At 38.2% G+C, this 24,257-nt stretch overlaps 1 protein-coding gene across 2 annotated transcripts in view; it reads left to right on the top strand.

Moving 5' to 3' along the window:
* The window catches only part of CERT1 (ceramide transporter 1), a 150,993-nt gene that overhangs the window by 4,001 nt on the left and 122,735 nt on the right, over nt 1-24,257 (top strand). For both annotated transcript variants that reach the window (XM_066386360.1, XM_066386359.1), the window contains exon 2: nt 2,285-2,419. In XM_066386360.1, the coding sequence (XP_066242457.1) occupies nt 2,285-2,419 (135 nt within the window). The remainder of the gene's footprint in view (nt 1-2,284; nt 2,420-24,257) is intronic.

Genomic DNA, 24,257 nt, shown 5'->3' on the forward strand with positions numbered 1-24,257 from the left:
CCCCACCTCCGGTATTGAGTATCTCTTGTAAATAGAAAAGATGTCTTCACAATTTTATTCAGCCATTCAAATAACAAGCAAAAACCTGGAGCTCAGAAAAGTTAAATAACTTGTCAAAATTCCTCACACAGCTAGTAAAGTAGTTGAGTCTCTGATTTTGTATCCACTACTCTATCCATAAAATACATGAACCCTCAGTCAGGTTTGAGTCTGAGTGACTGCAGAAGTCAAGGAAATGGAAACCTAGGGAGGAAGTGCAATAAGAAAGGAGATGAATTCAGTTTTGCCAGCGTGAATAAACTTTCTGGGAGGGGTTGTAATACTAGGGCTTAGAAGATTTAAGACCTGAACCATCTCAAACATGCTGAATTGGGAATAGGAAAGTAAAGATTTCTCAATGGGTAAAGAGCCTGAGCCAATGCAGTATGTATATTTTTAACAGTCCATTTTGAATTAGTTTTTGGCAGACAGTTTTGGAACTGTCTATATTAAAAAAACCCAGAACATGAAAATATGCAAAATCAAGAATTCCCATAGAGGTTACATTTCTGCCATTGCAAGTTTATTGATTGTGATTTTTAGTGTGTGCAACAAAACTTTAGCAACACCATTTATAGGTACTGGAAACAGATAATCCAAGTATGTTTCTGAGAAGCCAGTTTTATATTTATATTATTACTATTCTTTGGGTTTGAAAATAGATCTTCAGACAAACTTGGAAAATGAGTTAACTATTTTAAATATGAACTGTTGAGTTCTGTGGAGGAAAAAATGAAGTTGATATAGACTTACTAAAGAGTAATGATGTGGTAGTTTTACTTGGATGTAGTTATGAACATCATAAATTTTCATATAGGAATAAAAAACAAAAGTACTGTTTTGGCCGTAATTAGCTTCATACTTCTATTGATTTAGGTTTCATGCAATACTTGGTGTAGGAGACTGTGTAACCAGACTTACTTTTCTATTGAATGTTAATTGTAACAGGAACCAAAACAGTTTAAGTGTGGTGATAGTGGTGAGGAGGAGGGGATGAAAGTACACAAAGAATAAAGGGTAATTTTTTTTGGTGAGGTAACATTGGTTAATAACATCAATTCAGTATCTGTATACTCTTGCATGCTCATCACCAAAAAAAGTCTTATTTCCATCCATTACCATATATTTTACCCCTTTACCCATTTTGTCCTCTCATCTCCTCCCTTCTCTGGTAACCACCATTCTGTTATTTGTGTGTATGAATTTGTTTTGTTTTGATAGTTCATTTGTTGCCTCTTTTTGTTTTATATTCTACTTGTGAGTGAAGTCATATGGTTTTTGTCTTTTTCCATTTCATCTGACATTTCAGTTAGCATAATAACCCTCAAGATCTACCTGTGTTGTTGAAATGGCAATAATTTTATTTTTTATGGCTGAGTAGTATTGCATATACACTACATATTTTTTCATCAGTGGACACTTAGGTTGTTTCATTATCTTTGCTATCATAAAATAATACTGCAATGAACGTATATCTTTTTGGATTTGTGTTTTCATATTTGGATAAATACCCAGAAGAATTGCTGGAGCATATGGCAGCTCTATTCTTAATTTTTTGAGGACTCTAAATACTGTTTTCCATTGTGGCTATACCAGTTTACCATCTCACCAACAGTGCATGAGGGTTTCCTTTTCTCCACATTCTTGACAACATTTGTTATTTTTTTGTTTGTTTTTTAATAGCCATTCTAACAGGTACAAGATAATATCTCATTGTGATTTGCATTGTCCTCATAATTAGTACTACTGATTGGCCTTGTGTACACTTTCCTTGGAAAAATATCTATTCAAATCCTCTGTCCATTTTTTTATTGGATTATTTGTTTTGTTGTTGAGTTGTATAAGTTCTGTATATATTTTAGATATTAACCCTTTATTGGAAATATCATTTGCAAATATCTTTACCATTTGGTTGGTTGCCTTTTTGTTAGTTTCCATTGCTGTACAGGAACAAAGCAGAATTTTAAACTGAAAGCTCCTTCTGTTCTATTCCCCAAATATTAGAAGAAAATACTATACTATTTCATTTATCTGTTTACTTATAAATTTGTAAAAGTTACTGAAAATAATTATACAATCTAGAAAATATCAACTTTCTACTTTTTATAGTCATGTTTACTGTTTATAATTATGTTAGAACTTTTCACACTGTAGTTTTAAAATTAGATTGATCAGAAAATTTGGATTTCTAAAATACTGACTTGTTATTTTTTGTTTTCCTCCCCTCTCTCTCCCCTGTCCCCAGTGGACAAACTACATTCATGGGTGGCAAGATCGTTGGGTAGTTTTGAAAAATAATACTTTGAGTTACTACAAATCTGAAGATGAGACAGAGTATGGCTGCAGAGGATCCATCTGTCTTAGCAAGGCTGTCATCACGGTAAGTTTCTGTTCTTCAGTCAACAAATATTTATTGAACATCAATTATATGTCAGGAACTATTTTAGGTGCTTGGTATACATCTGTGAGCAAAACAGGTTAAGATCCTTGCCCTTGTGGAGTATACAGTCTAATACTTTTTTAATAAAAGTTACCTTCAAATGTTTATTACTACATACTACTGTTATTTTATATAGACATGTAATATTTATCTAGTTGGTATAGCAAGCCCTTAAACAAGGCCTTCAGGAAAAAAAAGTTATTAGAAGGGTTCATGTCTGTTGAGATTGGTAGGTTATTGAAAACATTAAGGCAGGAAAATTTTTTTAAATACATGTTCAGGGGATCCTCAGGTTACAGCACAGTTCTGTTCCTACAACAGTGATGTAACCCATTTTTTGTTGTAAGTCGAAATGCACCCTAGCCTAACACAAGGAACACTTACTTGCTCTTTTAACAGTCCAAAATGTAGGTGAGCGTACTGGGGGACGCAAACTCCCTCACTCATGCACTGTGTTACTGCTGTGTACTCTGCCGTGTGCAACCAAAGTACTACGAGCTAACTGCGTAAGCCAAAACACTTACGTCTCAATTTCTTAAAATTTTTATGGGAGTTAGCATCATAAACTCGAAACGTCGTATGTCGAGACTGTTGTAAACACAAGGATCCCCTGTATATTTTAAATACATATTGTAACTTTTTAAATTTTAACTTAAAATATCTAAATCTACATTTAATTGCCAACTTTTTGATGTAGCACTAACATCTTTTTGAATGTGGAGTTGAGAGAAGTTGATCTTATGTAAACAATATCCATAATGGATGATTTGCAATTTTCAGTTTTGATTTCTTTAAAGTAGAATAAAAGCTTAAAGCTATTTTTGGGAAACTAAATATAGGTTTTATCAGGCTTTTTATGATTATTTTTTAATATTTTACAGATATCTCACCTTTAGCTGATTCAGTACCTTTTAAAAGAATGACTCACCTTTACTGAGTAATCTACTTTGTTTACATTCAACTTAGTTTACATAGAAACAAATCTCTTTTTGTACTTGTATTCCATACACTTACCTAATGTTTAATTAAGTTACGTAAGAAGTACAACAAGTAAGCTGGCCTAAACAGGTTTGGGAACAACCCACTGACTTGTTAAACAGATATCTCCACTAGTGGGATCAGGAGTGCTTGAATATACTAAAAATAGCATACTAATTGAGAGTTGTCAGCATGCCATGGCATATTTAATAAAAGGTAAAAAAAAAGTGTTGGTTGAGGCATATCAGTTAAATGAAAGTCAGTGAAGGTAGCAGTTGTAGTTAAAATCTGAAAATGAGTATGTTAAAACTTTATCATATATTTTATTGATGCATTCAAGGAGAATTCACATTATGATAGACTTTATGTTACTTATAAAAATGAAATGAATTTTGGATCTGTGTTGATATCTTAAGTCTGACTTACATATGTTTATGTTACATACTTAAGAAAATTCTATAGTATTTTCCCATCATTTTTCACATAGTCTGCTCCTTTTGGATTTTCCAACTTTGAAACAAAAACTTAGTTGAATATTGAGATGGAAAAATTTATAGAGGAATTGTTTGAAGTGTTAAGAAGGAAACTACTACTCTCCATTCTTAGGGACAATTTTAAAGAAATATTTTGAAGGTAAAGGCTATATTTATTTTGACTGCTATATGGTCCATTATAGTAAATGTATCTAGTTTAGTATTTTGGGGTTTTACTTCTCTTAAGATAGACATCAGAATAGTGAATAGAACTCTACTTTCTTTTTTCTTTAATTTTTTGTATTAATTTATTGTGTTCACATGGTTTCAAGAAGAAATGTACTTTTTGGAAGTGTTACCTAGGTTCCTCCTGCCTTCCTTTTGCATATTGTTACATGTTTTTTACAGTGCTTGACTGAATAATGTTGATGGTTGATGTCAAGGAAAGAATGAAATTTTATCTGTTTACTAAGTAGCAGTACTAAATATTAGTAGTAGTTAAATATAGTTATCCTGTCTTGAATTATGGACAGTGTCAATAGTGCATGGCTTATTTGGGGAAAAGGAAAAATGCTAATAAACATTTACATTGCATCTGCTCAGGAAAAGAGTGTGTTCTTTGTAGTTTTGTTGTTATTGTTATGCTTGTACCTGCATCCAGAACTTTTTTTTTTGAAATTTTCTAAAAATTTATTTGAGCCAAGCCTGACCAGTGGTGATGCAGTGTCGACCTGGATAGAGGTTCAGGTTCAAAACTCCAAGGTCACTGACTTCAGCATGTGATTATTAACATGATCCCATGGTCACAGGCTTGAGCCCAAGGGTTGCTGGCTTGAGCACGGGCTCACAGACTCAGGCATGTATGAGATTTATGAGAAGCAGTCAGTGAACAAGTAAAGTGCCACAACTACAAGTTGACACACCCCCAGCCCCTCCCCTGCTTAAGAAAATATTTGAGCCAAACCAACAGTATGTGCCAGGGAACAAGGTGTCAAATGCTTCCTGAGAATAACAAGTTTGCAACTTCTTTTATGCGTTTGAAATTAAGGAGGGAGGGTAAGGAAGATTACATGGAGATGAGAGAAAGCAAGGCAGGGAGTGGATTACAGGGTAGTTAACAAGTTTATGTGCTCTCTTGAGGGTGGTTATGTCAGTGGTATGTTAACCTAGCACAGAAACAATGGACAGGGCTTCATTAAGGCAAAGATAAACTTTTTATTAAAGAAGCTCTATGTGTATGGGATGCCAGGACATGCCTATTCACCGTGACCTGCCTAGTGGGAAATTTATAATCAGATCACCCTTTGAGGTGACTTTCCATAAAACCCCCTTTTCATCCAGTTCCCTTCTTAGCCCTAAATCAGTCTGAAAGATGCATTGATAACCAACCTTATGGTTAGATGGTGTAGTCTCAGAGTGCTAGAAATGCTCATTTCTAGGAAGTCTTAGTGTCAGATTGCCAATACCATAACTGTGGGATCTGAGTTGAGGCCAAATTTTTTCCAAAAAGGGAAAGGCAGGTAAATGGAAGGTATCAGGTGGTTACCAACATTAGGGTTCTTCGGTTCCTCAAGATAGAAATCAAGAGGAAACCTTAAGAGAAATTTTTTTTAGGGGGTGGAACAGGAAACAGAGGAGTGGTGACATTCTTATGTTTGGTTTCTCAGCATTTCTTCTCCTAGCTGGGGTCCTTGGGATTAGGTAAGGGGCATAAGGTGATGTCAGTTCTGCAGTTATTCTTATCCAATGTTCTTGCGATCCTGGGTCTAAGTCCCTGTGCCATCTCAAGATCATAATGGGCTTTGCTGAGAAAAATACTCTGGATCATTTCTATCCTGTGAGCTATCGTTAGCTGAGTTTCTGTCACATTTTTCTATATTTGGCATATACTATAACATTTACATAAGTCATCAAAAGAGTATTTGATTATCTTATACTGTATGTTCAGTAATCATAAACAGTTGGACTCTACATATATAGAAAAGCAAAGAAATACAACTTATTGTGATTAATATTATTAGCAGTCATGTAAAGTCACACAAAATGGTTGCTGAGTTTAATATCAATATATAGATCTTTAGGCCTTATTGATAGTGTTGGTGGCTTCTTGTCCTCAAGGAGTCTTTGATGTCTGTATACAGGAGTAAGATGTTCATTCACAGTTAGGTGCCTGTTAAGATTCCTTCCAGTGAGGTTGGATAGTGTCTTTTATTTGATGCCCTCTTCAATAAACAAAATCTCCAGGTGGCAGTCAAATGATCTTGAAAGTCTCTGTCTCCTGGGAGCTTGGTGTGAAAGGAAGGGGTTACCAATTGGCATTTTCTTGAAGTGACTCTATCAAACCTTGGCAGAAATATAAGATGTCTCTTTTTAATAATGTCAGCTCTTAAGTTCCTCCATTGAAGTCCAGTTTAAAGGTACTGGGATGCATGAAGAAATGCAAACACTGAAAAATGAGAAGCCAGAGAGCAGGGAAGAACCAAGTGGCCACCTTTGGTTTTTCATAGCCTTGACTGTTTAATTTCCAACTACTGTTTGCCCATACACTTCACCTTCATAATTTTCCTATATATATTGAGATTTTTAACCCTTAAAACTTCAATTTCTAATGAAAATTAGTAATTAGCATTCTTTAGCTTGGCAGATTTATGAAGAATTTTATAACCTCAAAACAGGCTTTTACTAGCAAATAATATTTAAGACATTTTGTAAGCTCTAGAAACATATTTCATAGACATAAAATCAGTTATTAACATGGACTTAAGACATGTTTTACTTAAACCAGCAAATTTGAGCTTGCTATTACTAAGGATTAAGTGTAGATCACGTAAACTTGAAAAAGATTTGTATTAGTTCCTGTATTTCTGAGAATTTTAGAATATCAAATTCTTAAAGGTACTTGTGGCCCTGAAAAAAACAACTCACTAGTTTATAAAAGAAAGTTGGGCCCTGGCCGGTTGACTCAGTGATAGAGCGTCAGCCTGGCGTGCAGGAGTCCCAGGTTTGATTCCCGGCCAGGGCACACAGGAGAAGCGCCCATCTGCTTCTCCACCCCTCCCCCTCCCCCTTCCTCTCTGTCTCTCTCTTCCCTTCCCACAGCCAAGGCTCCATTGGAGCAAAGTCGGCCCGGGCGCTGAGGATAGCTCTGTGTCCTCTGCCTCAGGCGCTAGAATGGCTCTGGTCTCAACAGAGCATTGGCCCAGATGGGCAGAGCATCGCCCCCTGGTGGGCATGCCAGGTGGATCCCAGTTGGGCACATGTGGGAATCTGTCTGACTGCCTCCCCGTTTCCAACTTTAGAAAAATACAAAACAAACAAAAAAAGAAAAGTTGGTTACAAAGTTTGCACTTGTAGACATTTATAGTTTATCTGTCCTTGACAGGTTGAATTGCAAATGACCTTCCCCCTTTTAAAATAAGGTAGGCATTTTTAATCTCTCAGAGAATTGAGTTGACATATAAACAACATCATAGATTGATCTATTTATTTAAATCTACTTTTTGAAGCTTTGAGAGACCAATTAAATAGGTTTTTCTTTTTTTTTCCTGATTTGATAGTTTCTTCTATTTGCACAAAGAATTAGTTTAGAAGTATCAAAGCATACATCCTTATTTTGGCCATCTTAATCTTAGTATTAATGAGAAGTTAACTATCATAAGGCTTATTGGCCTCAGAGGCATGATTTTCCATGTTAATTTTGAGATGGAAAACCAGCCCTTATGCCTCTGTACAAGTCAAATGTGGTAGATATCCCTGTAGGACTGCTTTTTGCCATAGAAGAAAGATTTCCTCAGGCAACGCCACACAAATTCTTAGTCACCTAAGAGGGTACTGAAGCGAGGACCAGTGAGAGTTAATGAAATGCTGTCTGAATCACACTTTCCAGACCCTCTCTCAGACCCCTGTGTTCAGGTGAACTCATTCAAGGAGGCCCCTGGCTACTGTGGGACCATACTCCCAGTGCCCATCTCCACCACTCCAGATTCAGGGTTCTGAAACAACTGTCATCACTCCACTGGCTAGTTAGGTTGGGGAATCAGGTTTCCTTTACTTTTCGAAGCTAAAGAGAGTTCAGTCTTTCATTTCACCACCAAAGATTTTATTCAGACTCAGTAAACAATCTGATTAAAAAGTCAAATTAAAAGCAGCAATCCATTTTTATCCCTGTCCCTAGGCTACTTCAACCCTCAAGGATTTTCTTTTTTTTTTTTTTTTTATTTATTCATTTTTCGAGAGGAGAGAGAGAGACAGAGAGAGAAGGGGGGAGGAGCTGGAAGCATCAACTCCCATATGTGCCTTGACCAGGCAAGCCCAGGGTTTCGAACTGGCAACCTCAGCATTTCCAGGTTGACGCTTTATCCACTGCGCCACCACAGGTCAGGCCAGAGGATTTTCTAAGAACAGCTCAAATAAAGTCACTGCTTAAAGCAAATTCTGAGAGAAACTCACCCAAGTTCACCTGATGTGAAGTGGGGAGTTGATGGAGCACAAAAGACCCTTGCTTGTACTTAGCACTGGGTCTGAGTCACAGGGTAGTCCTCTATGGGCTTCTTTGGAATCCTGCTGACTATGCCAGTAAATATCAATGTAAGAAATGTCTGTACCTGTAGAGAATTTTTATGAGTTTATTTGAGCCAAACTGAGGACATATGCTGGGAAGCAAGATTTCAAATTCTTCTCCAGAACTTTCACTATGGTACATAGTCAAAGAAATGGGTAGGAAAACAAAACAATTTGAATACTCTGATAGGAGCGTTTAGGTAGAGACCTGGTGGAAGTATTCACTGGACTAAGTAGTAGTAGAGAAGGCATGGTAATTAGGTCAATGAGGGAGGAGAATATAACTTTAATAATGTAACTTGAATAATTTGAATATAGTAGAAAATATTTAAAATACTTGGTGAGGCCCTGGCCGGTTGGCTCAGCGGTAGAGCGTCGGCCTGGCGTGCGGGGGACCTGGGTTCGATTCCCGGCCAGGGCACACAGGAGAGGCGCCCATCTGCTTCTTCACCCCTCCCCCTCTCCTTCCTCTCTGTCTCTCTCTTCCCTTCCCGCAGCGAGGCTCCATTGGAGCAAAGATGGCCTGGGCGCTGGGGATGGCTCCTTGGCCTCTGCCCCAGGCGCTAGAGTGGCTCTCGTCGCGGCGGGGCGGCGCCCCGGAGGGGCAGAGCATCGCCCCCTGGTGGGCAGAGCGTCGCCCCTGGTGGGCGTGCCGGGTGGATCCCGGTCGGGCGCATGCGGGAGTCTGTCTGACTGTCTTTCCCCGTTTCCAGCTTTAAAAAAAAAAAAAAAAAAAATACTTGGTGAGAGGTTTGGAAGAGGAAAATAAAGAAAAGGATACCTGTTGAAGTGTAGGACCCAGAATGTTGGAATAATTTATCCAAATTATGTAATTACAAAATGTAGTTGGTTTAAAGAACAAATTTATTGTCTCACAGTTCTGGAGGCTAACAGTCTGGATCAAGGTGTTGTCAGGATTGGTTCCTTCTGTTGCTTTTGGTGGTCCATGGTTTATAGATGTGTCACTCCAAGCTCTCCATTCAGGTTCACACAGCATTCTTCTTACCTGTGTATCTGTGTCCAAATTTCCTCATTTTATAAGGACACTAGTCATATTTGATTAGATGCCTATTCTACTCCAGTGTGACATCATCCTACTTAATTACATGTCCAAAGACCCAATTTCAATTCAAATACATTGATGTATTACTTTTTAACATATTGTATTCAGTTTGCTACTATTTTGTTTAGGATTTTTGCATCTATTCATTAGAGATACCAGTCTTTAATTTTCTTGTGAGTTGTCCTTGCCAGGTTTTGGTATAAGGATTATGTTAACCTCATAAAATGAGTCAGGGAATATTACCTCTTCTTCAATTTTTTGGAAGACTTTGAGAAAAATAGGTACAAAATCTTCTTTGAATGTTTGATAGAGGCCCTGACTGGTTTGCTCAGCCATGAAGCATCAGCCTGGCATGAGGATATACAGGATTTGATTCCCAGTCAGGGCACACAGGAGAAGTGCCCACCTGCTTCTCCACCCCTCCCCCTCTCGCTTCTCTTTTTCTCTCTCTCCCTGCCTCTCCTGCAGCCATAGCTCTATTTGAGTGAGTTGGCTCTGGGCACTGAGGATGGCTCCATGGCCTCCATCTCAGACGGTAAGAAGAGATTGGGTGCTGAGCAACAGAGCAATGTCCCACATGTGCAGGGCATCACCCTCTAGTGGGCTTGCTGGCTGGATTCCCATTGGGGCGCATGTGGGAGTCTATCTCTGCTCACTCCCCTCACTAAATTAAAAAAAAAAAAGAATGGTAGAATTCACGAGTGTAGCCATCTGGTCCTGGACTTTTATTTTGGGGGAAGTTGTTGATACTTGTTTATATTTCCTCACTGTTTATTGGTCTATTTGGGTTTTCCACTTTTTTACTCAGTCTAGGAAGAGTATCCATTTCTTCTAGATTGTTGAATTTGGTGGCATATAGTTTTTCATAGTATTCTAGTATGATCCTTTGTATATCAGTAATGTCTGTGAAAGCTTCTCTTCCATTTCGGATTTTGTTTATATAAGTCATTTCTCTTTTTCCTTAGTCTAGCCAGGGGTTGTCAATTTTATTGATCTTTTCAAAGAATCAGCTCTTTGTTGTATTTTTTCTATAGTTTTTCTGTTCTCTATTTCATTTAGTTTTGTTCTCTATTTCATTCTGATTTTTATTATATATTTCTGCTTACTTTAGGTTGCCTTTTTCTAGTTCTTTAACTCTTTGAGTAGTACAAATGTTCATGTACATCCCCATGCCTCCTGACCATCTGGAGTATTATCGATTTATTTTTAAAATGTGTAAGGCAACATTAAAAAAAGGCAAATGTATGTTCTTCTTTTTGCCATAAATTGGTTATCAAACATACATGATTTTAAGTTAATAAAACTATAACTGGAACTAATTTCATTTTTTTAAAAAAACTCACTCCCAGGGGTCAGCAGGTATGAAAAGAACTCACTACTCAAAGGCTTAAGATGTAATCTTGGGTTGCTTACTTGGGATCTCTTGTTTTTTGAGATAGGCCTATAATAATATAAACTTCCCTTTTATTACTGCTTTTGTTGCATCCCAGAAGTTTTGCTATGTTATATTGTCATTCTCATTTGTCTGTATACATCTTTTGATCGTTGCTTTTATTCTCTGACCCAGTTAATTTTTAGAAGTATGTTGTTTAATTTCCACATTTTTGTTGGTTTCTTTGTTTATTTTTGCAGTTGAATTCTAATTTTAGAGTATTATGGTCAGAGAATATGCTTGGTATTATTTAGATCTTCTTGAATTTGTTAAGGCTTGTTTTGTGGCCCAATATATGATCGATCCTTGAGAATATTCCATGTGCACTGGAAAGGAATGTATAATCTGATGTTCTGGGATGAAAGATTCTATAAATGTCAATTATGTCCATTTGGTCTAGTGCAAGGGTAGTCAACCTTTTTATACTTACCGCCCACTTTTGTATCTCTGTCAGTAGTAAAATTTTCTAACTGCCCATTGGTTCCACAGTAATGGTGATTTATAAAGTAGGGAAGTAACTTTACTTTATAAAGTTTATAAAGCAGAGTTACAGCAAGTTAAAGCATATAATAATAATTACCTACCAAGTATTTTATGTCAGATTTTTGCTAAGCTTGGCAGAATAAATATTTATAAAACAACTTACTATAGTTAAATCTATCTTTTAATTTATACTTTGGTTGCTCTGCTGCCGCCCACCATGAAAGCTGGAACGTCCATTAGTGGGAGGTAGGGAACAGGTTGAATATCACTGGTCTAGTGCAGTGATTTTCAACCTTTTTTGAGCCGCGGCACATTTTTTACATTTACAAAATCCTGTGGCACACCACCTACCAAAATGACACAAAATGACACTCTAACACAGTACATATTATACATATAGTTAATAATATAGTTTCTAAATATATTTATACTCAGTGTGAAACCTGGGCCTGTTTTGATGAACACAAAAAAAATATCCTGGCAGGAATGGTAGAAAGACACACACGAAGCTTTTCCTCAACAGTTCTCAGTCTCTCTCTGTTTTTAGTTTTTATCACAGTCAAGCTTGAGAAGTGCAGCTCACATAGATATGTGGTTGAAAATGGGAGCAATGTCAAAATAGCTTTGTTGACCAGAATGGGGAACTCCTTGGCAACAGATAACCAAAAACTGTCCAAAGGAAGATCAGCAAACTTTAAAGTTAGATAACATTGTGATGCATTGTATATCACCCTCTGCGGGGGCCTCTTTTAAAAAGAAAAAGGTCAAATATCTATATACACCATCAGGATAGACATAACCAGCTGAGGATGAGGCTTCATCTAGTGGTGGCAACATTTACCTCCAGTCCTGACCAGGATTAGGAATCGGGACCATGGGGAGGAGTAGCAGTTTCAACTACTCACCATGGCCACACAATGACAAGTGCACGGCAACCCGAGTGGGGACCTTCTGGGTGTGGATGAGAGGCAGCCTACTATTGGTTCATCGCTAGTGGTCAGGACGAATCCTAGAAGGTGATTGGTCAGTGAGCATTCCCTGTGCCTCCACTCTTCCTGTCGCTGATAGCTGGAGGGATTGTGAGGGGAATGTTTATGTTCAGATGGAGGTGGCTGGCGGCGGGCCGTAGTTTGGGGACCCATGTTTAATTTCCCCACAGCACACCTGACCATGTCTCACAGCACACTGGTTGAAAAACACTGGTCTAGTGTATTGTTTAAGGCCAGCAATGGTGTGTTGAGATCTCTAAGTATGATTGTGTTTTTATCTGTTTCTATTTTTAGATCAGTTAGTAGATGTCTTATATATTTTGGTGCTCTCTGATTCTTGCATATATATTAAGAAGTGGTATGCCTTCTTGATGTAGTGCCTTTTATTATTATGAAATGTTTATCATTGTCTGTTTTCATTTTTGTTTTCTTAAAATCAGTATTGTCAGATATACGTATAGTTACACCTGCTTTTCTTTGGGTATTATTTGTTTGCAGAATCATTTTCCAACCTTTTACTTTGAGTCTCTTTTTTTCTCCTGAATGTAGCATACAGTTGGGTTTTGTATTGTTTTTAGATCCAATCTGATTCTTTGCCTCTTTATTTACATTTAGAGGAATATTGACACATGTGGATTTCCAATAGCCATTTTATGTTTTTTTTTCTGGTAGCTCAGTGTCTCCTTTGGTTCTTTTCCTTTGTGTTTGTTTGTTTGGTTTTTTGGGGTTTTTTTTACAGAGACAGTCAGAGAGAGGGATAGATAGGGACAGACAGACAGGAATGGAGAAAGATGAGAAGGATCAATCATCAGTTTTTCGTTGTGACACCTTAGTTGTTCATTGATTGCTTTCTCATATGTTCCTTGACCGTGGGGCTACAGCAGACCAAGTAATCCCTTGCTCAAGCCAGTGACCTTGGGTCCAAGCTGGTGAGCCTTGCTCAAACCAGATGAGCCGGTGCTCAAGCTGGCGACCTTGGGGTCTCAAACCTGGGTCCTCCGCATCCCAGTCCAACGCTCTATCCATTGCGCCACTGCTTGGTCAGTCTCCTTTATGTTTTTATCAGTTGCTTTTGTTTGGCGGTATTCCAAATTTCTTTTCTTCTGTTTACTCTTTTTTAAAGTTCTGTATTTCAGTTTTGGTTTTTTCATGGTTGAGTATGATTAGGTTATTGATAAGAAAAAGTTTCATGTGTACAGATACCGTTTGTCTTATGAATACTTCTGCCCTCCATACTCCTTTGCTACTTCAGACCTATATCCTTTCCCCTGTTATTTTTTGTTGTTACAGATTATCTTTGTTTATATTGTAAACTTGTTGGAGCTTTTCTTGTAGTTTGTGTTGTTTTGTTCTTTATATCAGGTGGAATAATGCCCTTGAGTATTTCCTGCAGTGGGAGTTTTCTGGTGATAAATTTCCTCAGCTTCTGTATGTCTGGAAAAGTTTTTATTTCTCCTTTGTATTTAAAGGATAACTGGTGGATATAATATTCTTGGCTGGTCATTCCTCCTCTCTTTCAGTACTTTGAATGTTTGAGTCTACTCTCTTCTGGCTTGTAGAGTTTCTGCTGAGAAGTCTGGTGATAACCTGATGGGCTTTTCTTTATATGTTATTGTCTTCTTTTCCCTAGCTACCTCTTCTTTTCCCTAGCTACCTGGAGGACTCTTTCTTTATTGTTAGTTTTTGATAGTTTTATTACAGTGTGTCTTGGAGAAGGCCTGTTTGGGTTGGGGTAACGAAGTCACTAAGTCTTCTGTTGGCTTCTTAAATCCGAGGATCTAACCCTTTTCATAGGCTTAGAAAGTTCTTATCAATTATTTCTTTGAATAGGCTCTCCATTCTCTTCTCTCACTCTTCTTCTTCTGATACACCTATTATTCTTATGGTCTTTCTGTTGGAGTCAGATAATTCTCTTAGAGCTCTATCGTTTTGCTTTGTTGTTTTTTTGTTGTTGTTGTTGTTGTTTTTTTCATTCTTGAGCATCTCTTTTCTTCTCTCTGTATCATCTCTCATTGCCTGTCTTTGATGTCACTGATTCTCTCTTTTTGGCCTGTTATATTAGCTAATCTTGCTAGCTTACTTTTCAATTCATATATTGAGTTCTTCATCTCCCCAATTTTTTTTTTGTTTGTTTTTTTTGGTGGTTTTTTTAAGTTTCAATCTCTTTGGTGACGTACTCATTTTGTTCATTAATTTGTTTTCTGAGTGCATTAAATTGTCCATCAGTGTTTTTTCATATCTCGTTGAATATTGAACTTCAGTTTTAAATTCTCTGTCATTTAACCCTCAAATTTCCATGTAATTGAGATTCCTTTCTGGAGATTTTTTAATTTTTTTCTGAATTGCATCTTTTTCATCATTATTCCATGATATTAGAAGGAGCTTTTCTCTGCCTACATGGTGTTTGACAGCGTTATTGCACTTGCAAGAAGTTTTTCTGTTATTTTCAAGTAAGTGATACTGGATTACAAGTTTTAGTTTTCTAGGGTTTTCCCTGTCTGATCCTCAACCCGTATAGCCGCAGCGATGGAGGTGGGGTTGTGTCCATGAGGATAGTGGCAGGGTGGGCTGTGAAGTCTTTATAGCCTTCCTCCCAGCTATGGCAATCTCAGGCCTCTGCATATTCTTCCCTGTGTCCTGACAGACCAGGGACCTGATGGGGAATACCCCTGTTCTTCAGGGGAAACAGTGGTTCTACAGAGTTAGTTCTGGGGTATGCCACTGTTACTGTGTACACTGCGAGGGGAGGGAAGCGGGATCTGGGAGGTTGAGGCTGCACTTTATATTTCTCTTTCTCTGTCCCAAGTGCAGGCTGTGGGCAAATAGCGGGAGCACTGGCAGCGTCCCAGAGTTTTGTTTTCTGTTGTGTCCTTGCACTCAACTGCTGCTTCGGTTTAGAACTTCTTTAAGTGCCCTCCCCCCCCAATATCTCCACTCCTCCCGCCGAAGTTGATCCACTCTGTTTCTCCCCCTCTGGAACCCCACTGCTAGTGCTTTTTATCTTATATTCTCTTTCTTCCAACCTCCCCTTTCCCCCCTTCTTCCCCCTTCCCCCCTTCTTCCCCCTTCCCCCCATTCTCTCCTTCTCCTCTCTTTCCCACTGTCTCTCCTTCTCTCTTGCTCTCCCTTCCCCTTTTCCCCTCCTCTCTCTCTTCCCCTCTCTCTTCTCCTCTTTCTTCCCTTCCCATATTTAGTCAGTTCAATATGCAGTTCTTTCAAGCAAGCCTCTGAGGCCAGGTGGGGTTCCTTCAATGAGTTATAGCTATTCAATTTGTTGAAATTTCAAGGGAAGAGATCAAGGGTATATCTCATGCTACCATTACTCTGACATCTCTAGTTAACTTTTTATATGCTCTCAACATGTCTCTGACAGGCTGTTTTTTCCTTGTTCCATTATTAAGGAGGTATGTAGTGCCTTTTTAAAAATCAGATTTATTGAGATATAATTTATATCTAGTAAACTCATCCTTTCTAAGTGTACAGTTATAGTTTTCATAAATGTACACAATTGTATAATCACTACAATAATGACAATTTCCATCACTCCAGAAAGTTTTCTCCTACCCTACTGTAGTTACCTCCCCATCCCCAACCTCTGGCAACTACTGTTCTTATAGTTTTACCTTTTCCAGAATGTCATAAAATTGGAATCTACAGTATGCAGCTCTTAGTGTCTGTATTCTGAGAGTCATCCATGTTGTTGCTGTATCCTCAAATTGTTTCTTTTTACTACTGAGTACTGTTCTACTGTATAAATAAACCACAGTTTGTTTATCCATTTACCACTTAATATATATATATTTGTTTCCAGTTTTGGACTACTATAAAAGTAAGACTGCTATAAACATTTGTGTATGGGTCTTTGTGTAGACATACGGTTTTTATTTTTCTTGGATAGATACCTAGGAATGGGATTCCTGGGTTATGTGGTATTTGTATGTTTAACTTTATGAAAAACTGCCAAAACTGTTTTCCCAAGTGACAGTACCATTTTATATTCCTGCCAACAATCTTTGAGAATTCTAGTTGCTCAGCATTTTTGTCAACACTTGCTTTATTATTTTTTTTAATCGTAATCATTCTAGCAGGTATATAGTGACATCACATTGTGGTTTCAGTTTGCATTTTCCTAATGATGCTACACATCTTTTCATCTGCTTGCTCTCTGTATCTCTTTGTTGATCTGTCCAAATTTTTTGTTTCTGTATTTTTACTATTGAGTTATTAAAGTTTTTCATATATTCTATATACCATAATTTTTTTATCAGACTTCTGTTTTTTTATAATCAGACGTGTTTGGCAAATATTTTCTGCCAAACTAACTGGTTGATTTTTGTCACTTATAATCAGAAAAACATATTTGAATATATATTTTGCTGACTTTGCTCTAAATTCTTAGGAGTTCTTGAAAGCTATTTATTTCCTAGTATAGTTTGCAAAGATACGGATGCTATTTTTGGTTATTTGTACTGAGGTAACATTTCTCTCTTTTTTTTATTAATTTTAATTTTTTAGTTTGGGTTTGCAGTAACACAATCTTGTTTAATTAAAGCAGCAAAGACTTACTAGACTTTAAATTACTTCCTTACAATTCATCATGTAGTGAATTCCCTAAGGAAGTTAGTATTGCTGTTAAGCTTCTTCATTGGAATTAGTGCTGTGACCTATTATTGTTGCTTCACCAAAAGAAGAAACCATGGCTGACAGAGAATGAGATATTCTCTTGATCTACAACTTAGACTGTATATTATCCAACAATTATTTCCTTTAAAATTATACTTTCCCACAAGTGAGGATTCATCACTTTAAAAAGATCACTTACTAAATTGACTATAAGAAACCAAGAGACCAAGAAACCATGACTAGTAATGTCTTGAGGACAGGAGAGAGGGAATGATTCCTGGAAATTTACATGTAAACCCAATTTTATAAATTGAATTTTTCCTGTTGTGAAAGAATTCAAGTGGTTTAATCTGGCTTTTAAAACATTAAGAAATTCATCTGGGTAAAGATGCATCTATTTTTTCTCCTTGCCCATGAAAAAACTAGTAGGGGAGAACAGGTGAGAAGACAATTAAATATTAGCATTTTAGAAGCAGGAAAATAGATGCTAAGTGAGTTCATAGAACTGAGAAACTTAAATCCTAACCAATCATTTATGAAAGCTTTGAACTAAATTTACATCATAATCACATAATACTTGAGTAGTACCAGATACCTCTTGAAATAAGAATTTGTGGGTAGGAGTTGTTTAAAATAAGCACAATACACTGAATATCAGTTTAAGAAGCAGTGGGATCCCCAGATTTTATTTCTTCCACTCTGAGCAGTGGGATGATTAACCCATCCCTAATCTAGCAAAATATGGGAGGTTTAATTTATAGAGAAAATAAAACAGTGGTCTCTGGGCTACACAGTGGGGGAATAGGTGCTAGAAACACTTGAAAGCAAGGAATCATACTAAATAGAGGGCATTTAAGGGAAGTATGCAAACTGAATACTAAGACTTCACTTCACCCCATCCCATCCCAAGAGTTTTAATAATGTATTTGAACAGCAGGAGCATCTACAAGTGAGAACAGAGAAGAAAGGAATTATCAGTGAAAGAATGCAAGAAAAATTCGTAGAAAATAAAGGACCTGAGTTTTTACAATGAAAGGACCAAGGCAGGTCCAGAATGATACATGAAAAAGACCCATATTAAAGAGACATCATTGTGGTGAGTCAGACACCTGGTAAGAAAAATGATTCTGGAGCTTCCAGATGAAAGCCCAATCACAACAAAGGACAAGGATGCAAAATGACTGGACTTTTTTTTTTCTTTTTTTTTTTTTTTGTATTTTTCTGAAGCCGGAAATGGGGAGAGAGACAGTCAGACAGACTCCCGCATGTGCCCGACTAGGATCCACCCGGCACGCCCACCAGGGGGCAACTCTCTGCCCACCAGGGGGCGATGCTCTGCCCCTCCAGGGCATTGCTCTGCTGCGACCAGAGCCATTCTCGCGCCTGGGGCAGAGTCCGAGGAGCCATCCCCAGCGCCCAGGCCATCTTTGCTCCAGTGGAGCCTCGGCTGCGGAAGGGGAAGAGAGAGACAGAGAAAGGAGGGGGGGGGTGGAGAAGCAAATGGGTGCTTCTCCTGTGTGCCCTGGCTGGGAATCGAACCCGGGACTTCTGCAAGCCAGGCTGACGCTCTACCACTGAGCCAACCGGCCAGGGCTGACTGGACTTCTAAAAAAACAACACTGGAAGCTAAAATGCAATTCATTTTTCTGAGGAAGTAACCTCACAAAAATTAGGGAATATTTTATCGCTTCATATTCATTTAGAAATATCTCCTAATTTTTGTGAGTAGTATATTTTCAACATTGAACTGTGTCTGGTCAAACCACTAAGCAAGTATGAAGGCAGATAAAAACATTTTAATATATGAAGGTCTCAAAAAATTGACTCCTTGTGGTTTTTTAAAAACATCTTATTTTAGAGGTACATACAGATGTACATACATATATACAGATGAAATGGTATTTTTGAATCTGCTTCAAACAATCCACTTGGGAGAGTATGTATTGGGAAGCATATAGATGAAACAAGAGTGAGCATGAGTTAATAAATGTCAAAGCTGAATGGTAGTATGTGGAGTCCATGATCCTATTTTTTATTTTTGCTTATATTTGAAATTCCCATAATACAAACTAAAGAACACAGAAGTATTCAAAAACTTTTCTTCTGGAAAATGTGCCCTATCAAAACAAGGAAATATTAAATAAGAAGAGGAAGATTTGGCAAAGAGCATTGCTCTCACAGTGTTATCTCCAGGTCAGTAGCATCAATATCAGCTACGAACTTGTTAGAAATTCAAATTCTCAGGCCCAACCCCACACCTAATGAATCAGAAATTCGGAGTAATGAGGTCCAGCATTCTTTAAACCTTCAAGTAATTTTGATGCATGCTAAACTTTGAGAACCATTCTTCTAAAGCAAGAAAAATGTCTTCAAGTAAAGAATGGATATTACTGGTGGTCTAGTCCAGTTCATTTTCTTAACTGCTTGTTCTTTAAGGATCTGACATTAAAATGAATGGAGTCATACATAAAGGCAGAGAAATTGCTGTTGGTTGTGCTGTTGGTGCTAGCAATCTGAATAGACAATGGATATAAAAGGTTCAGACTTTGGGAAACTGTTAAGTATAGTAATTTCCTCAGAAATTGAAAAGTTAGGGGGAAAACAGGTGAATATCCCTATGTTAACTGGCACATTGACATTCTTTGCTAACATTGCTCATTGAATTCTCCATTATCAAGTACAGAATGTCTTTCCCCTCCTCTACTATCAAAAGCCTGTCTTTCCCTCGGCCCAGCCTAGGACTCACCTTTTCAATAAACCACTCCTCATCTTTTTCTCTTAACTGTGAGATTTCATTTTTTTCTTTTTTCCCTAGAGTAACTATTAGATTGTAAGCATTGTGCTAGGTGTTTTACTTGTTACTTTCTTTAGTCATCACAATAATCTCCTTATAACCTAAGTAATATCTCATACTATATATTTAACCTGTTCATATATGTGCTTTTGTCTTATTTTGTACTTTTGATTTTAATTACAAGAGAAATAATAATTTTTCACTCCTGTTTCAAGGTGCAAGGATTTTGATTAACACAATGTTTTCCTAACTTCATTGTGCATCTAGAATTATATAGGCCTGATCAGGCGGTGGCACAGTGGCTAGAGCATCTACCTGGGATGCTGAGGACCCAAGTTCCAAAACCCAAGGTCACCGGCTTGAGCATGGGCTCACCAGCTTGAGCACAGGGAGACCGGCTTAAGCATGGGATCTTAGACTTGACCCCAGGCTCGCTGGCTTGAGCCCAAGGTCTCTGGCTTGAGTAAGGGGTCATTGGCTCAGCCCTCCTTCCCGTGTCAAGGCACAAATAAGAAAACAATCAATGAACAACTTAAAATAAATGCCACAAAAATGAGTTGATGCTTCTCATCTCTCTCCCTTCCTGTCTGTCTGTCCCTGTCTTTCTCTCTAAAAAAATTTTTTAAAAATTAAAAAATAGAATTATATACAACGCTTGTTAAAACAGATTCCTGTTATATTTGCAAATTTTCTGTAAATCTTTTTTTGGAAAAGATGGATATTTTCAAGTTACTAAATTGTTTTTACTATTTAGAAGACTTGGAAAGAATCAGGGTTTTTTTTTGTTTTGTTGGGTTTTTTTTTACAGAGACAGAGAGTGAGTCAGAGAGAGGGATAGACAGGGACAGACAGACAGGAACGCAGAGAGATGAGAAGCATCAATCATTAGTTTTTTGTTGCGACACCTTAGTTGTTCATTGATTGCTTTCTCAAATGTGCCTTGACTGTGGGCCTTCAGCAGACCGAGTAACCCCTTGCTCAAGCCAGCGACCTTGAGTCCAAGCTGGTGAGCTTTGTTCAAACCAGATGAGCCCGCGCTCAAGCTGGCAACCTCGGGATCTCCACATCCCAGCCCAATGCTCTATCCACTGCACCACTGCCTGGTCAGGCGTGAAGAATCAATTTTATAGACCAAGTTAAGGTAATTAAGAAAATGCTTTTTATAAAGTAACTACATATAATCAGAGAAGTTCTGATAAAGTTCTGTAACATTTTAGTAGTGTTACTATTACACAAATATATATTTGGGACTCTGCCATCACATTATTTTGAATGTTTGTTTATTGGTTTGATTCCCAGTGCCTAGTAAAGGGCTGTCAGCTGAATAATAGCTAATCTTTATATTTCTGGTGTGGATTTGATTTTCAGAAATTGTCAGAGCCTGACTTGTGGTGGTGCAGTGGATGGGGTTTGACCCAGAATGCTGAAGAAATTGTCAGATTTTACTGAGAATTTTTGAAGAATATGATTGAAGGTTTAAGTTATTTTGGGCCAGATGTTTATTTTAGGCAGAGTCTAACATTTCAAAAGATGTTTATATTCATTTGTTTACTAGAACTCCTTTCTTTTAGATTGAAATAGTGCAGTTCTGTCATAATAGGAAATGTACTTGGATACAGAAATTTGGTCTTTATGATTCTTGGGACAGGTAGATAGCCATTTTATTTTATTTTTTGGGGGGGGTTTTTTGTTGTTTTTTTTTCTAAAGCTAGAAACGGGGAGAGACAGACAGACTCCCGCATGCGCCCGACCGGGATCTACCCAGCACGCCCACCAGGGGGCGACGCTCTGCCCACCAGGGGGCGATGCTCTGCCCCTCCGGGGCGTCGCTCTGTTGCAACCAGAGCCACTCTAGCGCCTGGGGCAGAGGCCAAGGAGCCATCCCCAGTGCCCGGGCCATCCTTGCTCCAGTGGAGCCTCGGCTGTGGGAGGGGAAGAGAGAGACAGAGAGGAAGGAGAGGGGGAGATGTGGAGAAGCAGATGGGCGCTTCTCCTGTGTGCCCTGGCCGGGAATCGAACCTGGGACTTCTGCACGCCAGGCCAACGCTCTACCACTGAGCCAACCGGCCAGGGCCTAGATAGCCTTTTTAATTGGAAGCCACTACCAGAAAAACTTCAAAACAAGTCCACAAGGGATTTGCAGAACATCATAGGGAAAGATTACAACTTTATTTTTACTAACTTTTAAATGAAATTTAGCCTTTTTTTAAAATTAATGTAGTTCAGATATCACAGTAATATTGTCAGTATCTGTGACTTTTTCACCAGCATAAATTATAGATAATCAGATGGCATTATATATCATATATTGTGGATATCTCAAAATATCACTACCTTTGTCATTAGACATTAATTTGTTAATTCCATAAACAAACACATGTAGTATTGTATTGTAATTTAAAAAACTTTTTACTATGAGTTTGATATAGTTTTCTTTCTAACATATATTTGCCTGATACTTCTGAAAATACTGTTCTGGGGAATCTGAAAATTTTATCAGATTTGCAGGGGAGTATGTGAATTTCCTGACATTACACAGAGCTGCACAGAATATTTTTCTAGCATTTAGAATTTGGTTTTATTAAACAGTTTGTTATTGATGTTTTTAAGTAATTTAAGATGAAAAAGTTATTATCTAAGTTTCTAAAATGAAATGAAGTATTTCAGGTCCAGAGAAGGAATTAAAGAATGCATTATACTATCTACTCTGTCGTCCATGCTTCTGGCTCTCCTGGGTCATAAGGTTTTTTTCATGGTCTGCCTTCTTCTTAAACCTCATCTCTTAGCAGGCTCCCTGTCATTGTGCCACCCAGTCATGCTATAGACCTCTAGCAGAGTCTTATCTAGGCTTGCTCTTTTCTTCTGTAAATCTTTACATGTGCTTCTTTACTGTCTGAATGTGCTTTCTTTCTTCCTTTATTTCATTTTATCCTTCTTCTCTTGGCTTAGATATTAGTTTTTGGAAGCCCTTCCCTGACTAGGTTCCTTTTCTTTTCTTTTTTTTTTTTTTTTTTTTTTTTTTTTTTTGTATTTTTCCGAAGTGAGAAGCAGGGGGGAGAGGCAGACAGACTCCCGCATGCATCCGACTGGGATCCACCCGGCATGCCTACCCAGGGCGATGCTCTGCCCATCTGGGGCATTGCTCTGTTGCAGCATGAGCCATTTTAGTGCTGAGGCGGAGGCCATGGAGCCGTCCTCAGTGCCCAGGCCAACTTTGCTCCAATAGAGCCTTGGCTGCAGGTGGGGGAGAGAGAGATAGAAAGGAGAAGGGGAGGGATGGAGAAGCAGAAGGGCGCTTCTCCTGTGTGCCCTGGCCAGGAATCAAACTCGGGACTTCCACAGGCCGGGCTGATTGATGCTCTACTGCTGAGCTAACCGGCCAGGGCCCACCCTTTTTTTTTTTTAATTATAGGTATACCTTTCTTAACTTTGGTTTCTTACAGTTGAAGTTTTACATTCACTGTGTGATGAGTTGGTTAATATGATCTCTCCAAAGTTAGGGACCACGCCTGTTCATCCTCACCATTATATTCTCGGTGCCTTGAGTAGTATTTGGTAAATCAGATGTTCATAAATTTGTCATTGGTTGGTTGTTTACATATATAAATAAAAAATAAGATGAATGGTTTAGATCATGATTGCTCAATAGAAACATAATTTTGAGTCACTACTGCAAGTATATATAAAAAACATTTTTCTAGTCTCCACATTAAAAGAGGAATAAAATTAATTTATTGTATTTTATTTAACATAAAACATCCAAAATATCATTGTAAGATTTAGTCATAAAAGTGTGTTACTGATATATTTTACATTCTTTGTTTTACACTGTCTTAAAAATCCAGTGAATATTGCCTGACCAGGCAGTGGCGCAGTGGATAGAGCGTCAGACTGGGATGCAGAGGACCCCGGTTCAAGACCCCGAGATCGCCAGCTTGAGCTTGGGCTTGTCTGGCTTGAGCAAAAAGCTCACCAGCTTGGACCCAAGGTCGCTGGCTTGAGCAGGGGGTTACTCGGTCAGCTGAAGGCCCACGGTCAAGGCCCATATGAGAAAGCAATCAATGAACAACTAAGGTGTCGCAACGAAAGACTGATGATTGATGCTTCTCATCTCTCTCCATTCCTGTCTGTCCCTATCTATCCCTCTCTCTGACTCTCTCTCTGTCCCTGTAAAAAAAAAACAAAAAAACACAAACCAATCCAGTGAATATTAGCACAAGTTTAGACGTTAAAGCATGTTGAAAATTAAGAAATTGGGGGCTGCAGCCTAACTATGCGGCAGTGCAGTGGATAGTGTTGGACTGGGACACGGGGGACCCAGGTTCAAAATCCCATCTGGCTTGAGCAGAGGGTCACTCAGTCCCCTAAAACACCCCCACCCCC

Source organism: Saccopteryx leptura, chromosome 5 (assembly GCF_036850995.1).
Source record: "Saccopteryx leptura isolate mSacLep1 chromosome 5, mSacLep1_pri_phased_curated, whole genome shotgun sequence".
Classification (NCBI taxonomy): domain Eukaryota; kingdom Metazoa; phylum Chordata; class Mammalia; order Chiroptera; family Emballonuridae; genus Saccopteryx; species Saccopteryx leptura.